This window comes from Musa acuminata, chromosome BXJ3-1 (genome assembly GCF_036884655.1).
Source record: "Musa acuminata AAA Group cultivar baxijiao chromosome BXJ3-1, Cavendish_Baxijiao_AAA, whole genome shotgun sequence".
Classification (NCBI taxonomy): domain Eukaryota; kingdom Viridiplantae; phylum Streptophyta; class Magnoliopsida; order Zingiberales; family Musaceae; genus Musa; species Musa acuminata.
Window position 1 is genome coordinate 15,237,501 of NC_088349.1, and position 8,975 is coordinate 15,246,475.

Genomic DNA, 8,975 nt, shown 5'->3' on the forward strand with positions numbered 1-8,975 from the left:
AAGCAACATCGCAACAGTCATGGGGCCAACGCCACCAGGAACCGGAGTCAGACACCCGGCCACCTTGCTTGCTTCTTCGAAATCTACATCCCCAACAAGCCTGTAACCTGATTTCCTGCTTGGATCATCGATGGCATTGGTCCCGACATCAATAACTGCAGCACCAGGCTTAATCCAGTCTCCCTTGATCTAAAAAGGACACAACAAAACATTTAGCACTGTGTAATTAAGACATCATTCCTTTGTAGAACAAGTGGTTAAGCCTCTAAACAATTTGGCTGTCCTGTAGTCCCTCGTTTGTTGGTTATCAGATCAATCATAATGCTTTAAGGCATTATATGATAATACAAACATTCGATATATGGTTCATAATTTCTTCGGGTACTAAATGGCAGACTCACCATCTTCGCTTGTCCAGCAGCAGCGATGACTATGTCCGCTTCACGAATAATGCTTTCAGAATTAAGAGTGCGGGAGTGAACAATGGTTACAGTTGCATCTGCTTTCAGAAGAAGAAGGGAAACAGGTAACCCGACAATGTTGCTCCGACCAACTACAACTGCTCTTTTTCCTTTTAAGCTGATTCCACTGCGAGTTAGAAGTTCAAGACATCCCTGCAAAGGAAAATGCATGTATCGGAGGTTATAATGTGATGCCTAAATTTAAATCTTTGGGCATCAATGAAAATTTTTCATATCATAAGATGACCTAGTTCATGATTTTTTGTGATTAAATGTACCTTTGGAGTGCAGGGCTGAAACAATGGCTCTCTACCTTTCATTGCAAGCTTTCCAATATTTAGAGGATGAAATCCATCAACATCTTTCTCAATACTGATTTCACTCAGTACGTTCTCTTCATTTATGTGTTTTGGCAAGGGAAGTTGAACAAGAATCCCTGAGAATCCAGCAAAAATGCTTATATTCAAATCAATTTAAAAAATGTCACAGCTGAAAAACATGATGTGATAAAAATATAGTTAAGCTCCATAACGTCCATGATAAGGATTGAGATTAACTAGATTAAGACCCAACAGAATTTCTTTCTGGGCAAAAATAGTGTAATTTGAGAAGACTCATCTCCAGGTCTAACTTGAGATGATCCAGATAGTGTAAAAATGAATGCATATGTCACTCCAAAATGTATACTAAAAAATAAACACATACAACAAATATTTAAATTTTATACAAACAACCAAAACATTACATTTTAGGCTGAAGACATGCCATAGAGGATCCGAAAAGCAATTCCTTCAAAAACAGAGTGTGTCCTGATAGAAAATCACCAAAGCTGATTTATATAATCATTTATTAGGAAAGTTCATGTTGAAGCAATTTGCTGCCTGATGTGGCTCATTAGACATTACAGACTGATAGAAAACCCCCCACAGATTTGTCATGTATTCAATTTATTGGATGCAGTGGATGTGGTACATGATTCAATATAAGATGACTTGGCAAAATGGCAGACAAGGAAGACCATGCAAAACATGAAGTATTGCAACTAAGTCCTTCTGGGCATTAACAATGAAGAGTTATCAGATAGAGAGCAGCTCAGAAATAAAGTGCAGAAGATCATACAGCAAGAATTCTAAAAGTTAAAAAGGAATAATAGAACATTTCTGAAAGATGGATTTTTTGTAATTTCCTTAGGAATGATCTTGTCTTGTTATATATAAGCTACACAAGCAATAAAATTTTAAGTTGACTAATGCAAATTGCTGACAACCAAACCTGTTTGAAATAGATTAGGCTTGCTATAGACTAGGCTTGCCTGAGATAAGTTTATGGTCTCAAATCTTCACATTTTTTCTTTACCTCTGATGTAGGACGAGAGCGGCAGAATATTTTTTTTTATAATAAAGGAATATAAATGAGGAATAGAAGATATTAACTAAAAGATAATAGGAAAACAAAGGGATAACTATCAGACTTGCTCCGGCTCAGGGATAATACTCCCAGGATAAAGACCTCGTACCCCCGCACATCTCACATATAGATGATGGAATCATGACATCAGAAAAATGTGGCCTCGCACCACTCACTCACTTAAGGTGAGAAAAAAACTCATGTCATTGATCCATTTCTAATTTATTTGCATTACAATGTTTTTGCCCCTTTTCATAGGCTAAGGACAAGAAAGAAAAGGAAAACGTCAAAATAAAAAAAAATTACAATTGAATCAAATCAAATATATGATTTGATCTTCCCTTTAAAGAAGATAATATTCTTGATTGATATACTTCCATCCTGTTAAAGATCAATCTTCACAAAATCTTCCATCAAGATTTGGAATCTTCAATTACAATCATAATTTGATTTTTCTCAAATTCTTTCCACATTTTCTTCTTCTTTGAGTAAACTAGGAAACTCGATCAGGTTATTTAATATGTTGTCATGTGACAACTTATGATATGCAAAATAATCTCTAAACTAATCAAATTTATTTGAATAAAAGATAGATAAGATTGGTTCCACATCAACCTCTCTGTCTTTGCGGGCATGCACATCCCACCTCCGATTCCTACATAACCTAAAGTTTATGTGTAGTAAAAAAGCAATCCTTGAGGTTGAGGATCTGTAATCTAAAACTATGTATATATAGTTGATGCCAGTTTAAATGTCAAGGCATCATGAAATAAATTTAGACCATATATAGTACTTTAAATTTTAACCTGAATTCAACCTGGACCCAACATGACCCAAACAAGTTAGTGCAGATTGATTACATGCTAACCCATTTTTCAAATGGATGGGGTTCAGATTGAATGCCTTTAAGTCAAGAATAATCAAGCAAGCCAACTTGCTTGAATTACAACCTGTACATACCAACGTTGTACTAGTTTTCCCCAATATATCATGAATTGTAGTGAATTAACATTTTCAAAATGCAAGAGACTGTCGTAGACTACCTACTGGAGCTAATCTACCAACTGTAATTGAAAAATTTTTTGAAGTGATATTTCATATTCACTCCAGTGACACACACCAAACTCTATAAAGAAATTATCTCACAAAATATGGCTAGTGGTACCAACTATTTTCCTTCACATTTCTAAAATTAAGATTGAGCAAGGAGCAAATGAGAGAAGAAAGATCTAAAGGTGCTCAATCGCCAAGCAGAACATTCAGGTTCTGGTCTACAATGTTGCATCTCTCATAGTCTAATAAACATGAGTTTATCTTAGCCCTTACTAGAACACAATATTTGAATGCAACATTTGAGTTTTGCTTCATGTTAAACTGTGCACTTGAAGCCTAGACAAATGCTTACAACAGCAACTCAAGAAAAACATGTAAAGACTCATGCACAACTCTGTTTCATTGCTGTTTCAATAGGTTCATCCTTGTAAAACACAAAAACAGAAGAGAAGCATCAAACATCTCAGAATTTGATGACAGACATGCAAACAATATAATGTACCAAAACTTGTTTAAGAAAACAACATCAACTTAATCTGAGCTTTAAATTATCTCTGAGTAACACTAACAAATACATCTGATCATTATCAAAATGTATCCCACTATAGTTGCTCTCATCTCTGTAGAAATGGTTTATTCACATATCTCAAAAGGAAAGTCATCTACTATGATCTTCAAGAAACCCTTATCTTCCTTTCTATTAAGCTAGAATATGCAACAGAGTGACTTGACCTAACAAATCTCATTGTTGATTTATGACAAACATATTGGAGACTTTAACAAAATAACTGCTTCTTCTCAATCATCTTTGTTAACTGTGACATCAAATACCTCTATCCTTTATTCCAAAGTTCAAGACCAAAAAGCTCGAGAAACCACCTAGACCATTGCATTCGATTAGCATTTCTCAACTAGTTGGCAATTCTCTTGATAAAGCAATACAGAAAGTTCAATAACATCTCAGTTTAAAGTACACATTCCAGATCCAATGAGAAAGGGTGCCTTCTAAATAAACAAGTATCATATAAATAAACCCAAAGTAGTGGGCAAGAAAAATATAATGGAGCCTCCCCACTTACTAGACAATTTTCAGACATTTTTAACTTACTTTTGTTGATTAGCCAAAGTAGGACAATTTGCTTAGTTTTCCATTTGCAAAAATTCGCCCTTTACATCATTATAATAAAAAACTAATAAAAACGAATAGAAGACTCATTCTAACAGCAAAATTGGCTTTTTGAATCAGTAATTTAGCAGCAAACTGAGAGGAAGTAGGACAATGTTCAAGGGAGAACCAGAACAACTTTCCATTGAACAAGGAACTAAAATGTCGTCCCAGTTCCAATGCCACAAAACGATTAGCACCCTTTGCTTTGTATTTTCACAAGGTCATTTCCATATCAACACATGTAGAGTAAAATTTCGGAAATAACCAAGAAGCATTGCAAAGATTCAATAGCAACTTTTCTATCTCTAAGCCAGTTCCAGAGTAATAATGTCAAAGGAAAAGTGTGTGTGTGTGTGTGTGTGTGTGTGAGAGAGAGAGAGAGAGAGAGAGAGAGATAGAGATAGAGAGAGAGAGAGAGAGAGAGAGAGAGAAGCAGATCTCGAGGGTGAACCATGGACATCTGGGTTGTCGTTCAACTCATGAACCTTAGCGATGACTTCCGCCTCGGAGATCTGCTCGGGGAGGTCGATGTCGAATGACCGGATGCCCACCTCGGAGCAGGCCTTCCGCTTCATGCTCACGTAGCTCAGTGAGTCCTTCCGCGTGCCCACGATCACCACCGCCAGCCCCGGCACCTGCGATTCTCCAACCAAAAATAGTTAAAGAAAGGGCAATCAATCATCGACAGAAATCGATCCAAGAGAGCTCGAACTGGAGACGGCGCGGAGGGTTTCGGATCGATACTTTGTTGTAATTTTGGGAGAGGGATCGGACTTCGTCGGCGATCTCGTTCCGGATTGTTTGGGCGATGGCCTTGCCGTCAATAATCGTCGCCATTGATGAAAATTATTGGATGGACGAAGACGAGAGGAACCAGATTAGGCAGTTGAAGCCGATCGGAGAATTTAGGGGGAACAAATGGGGTACACTGAATGGTAAATTGGAGATTTTGGCAATCAAATGACATAAAAGCCCTCGTCAATTCATATATATATATATATATATATATATATATATATTCTTTTTTGTTTGCTTGAGATACAAACTAGCTTTAGAAATCCATAATTTTATCTCTATTGTATGTAACTTGTAGGACCTCCTATATGTTATGTAAAATATAGGTAAAATTGAAAGATGTAAACAATAAACCAAACACCCTTTATACAAATTTGTCTATGACATTCTTCCCTACTTATTTCTTTGATGTCCCCATTGAAACCTTTGCGAACCTTATATTTTCTCACTTTTACTGAATCTTCAATCTTTTGCTTCAATTGTAATGCATTTTCGATTCTTATCTGCTCTTCATTATTATTATTAAGTAGTCAAACTTTGATCCACCAACACTACTTCAACTCATAAATAACTCTATCTTTGGTGTAGGATCGGTCGAATTATGTTGATCTTTATTAGTTTCTGTATATATCTCAGATAAAGGAAAAGATCTTTCTTATTGTGCACCAATTTATCAAACATTTCACATCGCTTGAATTGGGTAGATATCTATTGGAGCTTTCAGTTGACATCCTATTGGGAAATAAAACGAATATTCTTAATACCGGGGTAATACATAATGGATTTTGAAAGAAAGTCGATTGTACAGTTGTAATTGCTAAAATAAGTTCTTCAGATTAAAAAGGAACAAACTCACGATAATACTTCAATAAAATTAAGAAAATAGCTCACAACCAAGTTTACAATCACAAAGGGATACAAAAAGTTTATCGTCCTAAGGAAGATAAATAAGAATACAAAACATAAAACAAAATACTTACTACTCTATTCAAGAGATACCGAGTTTAAGATAGAACTCCAAGAGAGTTTCTATCAATACTATCAATTTATAAACTCATTTATAACCCTAAAATACTAAAATAAGTATTGGTGCATGAAACAACCATTCATTCATAGGGAATTAAGAAATTAAGTATTTTACAACTAATAACTAACCCTTTTAATACATTCCTTAGTCACGACAAAAAGCACATTAAAACAGCTTTAATTTTGCCTAATAAATATGTTCATGAGTTATCATATTTGAGTGGGCTAGGTTAAAGATGATGAGACAACATTGTGGGCTATAGAAAATACCATAGGATAAGTAAGATCCACACAAGCTAAATGTAGTAAATTAGGCACTCTCATATCAATCTCCCTTAGTTGAAAAAGATTTCTCCTCAAGTCCTTATTTGTTCCATCAACATAATTATAAGAAGGACTTAAATTAACCATATTGAATGTTGGGGACACTCCATAATCTTCAGATAGCTCGATCTCATAAGCATTCTTGTTAATTCTCTTAAGTACCTTAAATGGACTATCAATTTTTTGTTTCAATTTTTCAAATTTGCCTAGTAGAAACCTCTCCTTCCTTGGATAAATCTAGACCAAATCACTTGTATTAAACTACATATGTTTTCTGTGTTTGTTAACAGCATAAATGTATCTCTTATTTTATTTTTCAATAGTTGCTTTAACACCCTCATGCAGCTTCAATATCTGCTTAGCCCTCTCATTAGTATCTCCACTAAATTACTTAGTTATAAAATAAGGGATTAAGTTCAAAGGACCAGTAGGATTAGCACCATAAATAACCTCAAAATGACTCTTTCCAATGCTATGATGAATGGAATGATCGTAGGTAAACTCAATTTATGGAAGAATGAGATCTCAATACTTAATGTTCTTACCAACATAGCTTCTAAGTAAGTTTCCCAAGCTTTTGTTCATCACCTCGGTTTGCCCATCAGTTTGTGGATGATGTGAACTACTGAGATTGAAAGAAGTGCCTAGCTTTCTCCAAAGAGTTCTCTAAAAATTATAAAAATTTTGAATCTCAATCAAACATAATAGTTCTTAGAATACTATGCAATCTAACAATCTCCTTAAAATATAAATTAGTAATATGAGATGCATCATTTGATTTGTTGTAGGGAATAAAGTGATCAGAATATAGGACAAATGGCTTGGCAAGAAGATACTGACTCCAATGAGATAAAGCTCGATAAATTGTATAAAACTCCTTATCATAGGTAGAATATCTTGTTCTTGTATCAATCTACTTCTCATTAAAAAAGGCAACGAGTTTTCCTTCTTAACTCAAAATAGTACCAATTCTTATATTAGATACATAACATTCAACTTCAAATACCTTGTCAAAATTAGGTAATACTAAGATAGGAACTTCGATCATCTTTCTTTTTAATAGCTTAAAAGGATCAGTAGTCTCATAAGTCCATTTAAATGTATCATATTTTAAGCATTCGATGATTGGAGCAATAATAAATCAGAGACCCTTAATATTTTTTTTTGTAAAAATAAGTTAAGCTTTGGAAACTCCTAACATCATGCAATGAAGCAGGTGTTGGCTGATTAAGAATAGCTTCTACCTTACTTTACTATATCATGATTTTATTTTTCGAAATAACATATCCCAAAAACACCATGAGTAAAAAAATCATACTTATTTAAATTAGCATAAAGTCTTTGCTATCTCAAAATAAAAAAGATCTTAAGATGATTTATATGCTCATCTTCACTCTTATTGTATACCAATATATTATCAAAGTAAACCATAATAAAAGTCTCAATGCATGGCTTAAGTATATGATTCATAAATCTCATGAAAGTGCTAGGAGCATTAGATAATCCAAATGGCATAACCAACCATTCATATAAACCTTCTCTATTTTTAAATATTATTTTTCACTTATCTTCAGGCATCATTCTTATTTGGTGATAGCCATCCTCAAATCAATCTTAAAATAGAAGCATCATATAATTGATCAAGTAAATTGTCTAACCTTAGAATGGAAAAATAATATTCAATTATGATTTTGTTGATGGTGTGGTTGTCCACACATATTCTCTAAGAATCATCCTTCTTATGCACCAATAAGGCTAGAACCACACAAGGACTCATGCTCTCCCAAATTAACCCATTTTTCTACCAACTCATCCACTTGCCTTTGAAGTTCTTTATGCTTCTTAGGATTCATTTTGTAAGCTGTCTTATTGGGTAGGACAACCCCCAGAATAAGATCAACGTGATGGTGGATGTCACTCAAAGGTGGAAAGTCATGTAGAATCTCTTCTGATATAACATCTTGAAACTCCTCTAGGATTTGTTTCATGATTAATAGTGTTTCCTTGTGTTGTTCATTCTCCTCTACTACTACTAGAGCTAAAACATGACCATCCATTTTTAATTCACCCCTGTATTTACCATAAGACATAAAAGTACTAACTTCTTTCTTTAGTGCACTGATTTCATAAGATTGTAATGAAGCTAAAATAATCTTTTTTTCATTCACTTTAGGAGAATACGTATGTTTGTAGCCATCATATTGCTAGTCATAGATGTCATGTAAGCTAATCACGTGAGTGATGACATATGTGACTTGACATGTAGTCTTTTTACTTATTATTATTATTTGATATTTTATTACTTTATATTACCTATTGCTTGAATATATTGTAATGTCTATGGATCTATGCAATGTGAATCAGATCGTGATGAGATCACGATAATGAGATCGATTCGTCTTTAATCACAGATCCTAAATAATCCCGGTCATAGGTTACTCGAGAGGGACATCGAGATAACCGGACAGACTGGTGTGTTATACACCTATCCATATGATGGATGCAATTGGTCTTATAACCACTTGTGTGGGGACACTAGGGATACAATACAAGTGCTCATTGGAGAATGAGTTCATTGATTGATCCGCTTACAGAATGCTAGATGGTTGATGATATTTTATTATCAAACAGTGATTTTGTTGTCCCAATGGTGTATCTGTTACTTAGACTTGAGACATCAAGGATATCTTGTATGAGTACTCCACTCTTTGATACCGGACTTATAGGTCTAGAGGTTCCAA

The 8,975-nt window shown here is 34.5% G+C and overlaps 1 protein-coding gene across 1 annotated transcript in view; it reads right to left on the bottom strand.

The window, feature by feature from the left end:
* Positions 1 to 4,996, bottom strand: part of LOC135629592 (bifunctional protein FolD 2-like) — a 5,263-nt gene extending 267 nt beyond the window's left edge. Inside the window, exons 1-5 of the mRNA XM_065137166.1 lie at positions 4,834 to 4,996; positions 4,541 to 4,724; positions 740 to 897; positions 402 to 614; positions 1 to 189 (exon numbers count right to left, since the gene is read on the bottom strand). The exon at positions 1 to 189 is cut by the window's left edge and continues 267 nt beyond it. Of these exons, the coding sequence (XP_064993238.1) occupies positions 1 to 189; positions 402 to 614; positions 740 to 897; positions 4,541 to 4,724; positions 4,834 to 4,926 (837 nt within the window). The 5' untranslated portion in view covers positions 4,927 to 4,996. The remainder of the gene's footprint in view (positions 190 to 401; positions 615 to 739; positions 898 to 4,540; positions 4,725 to 4,833) is intronic.
* Positions 4,997 to 8,975: the final 3,979 nt, after the last annotated feature.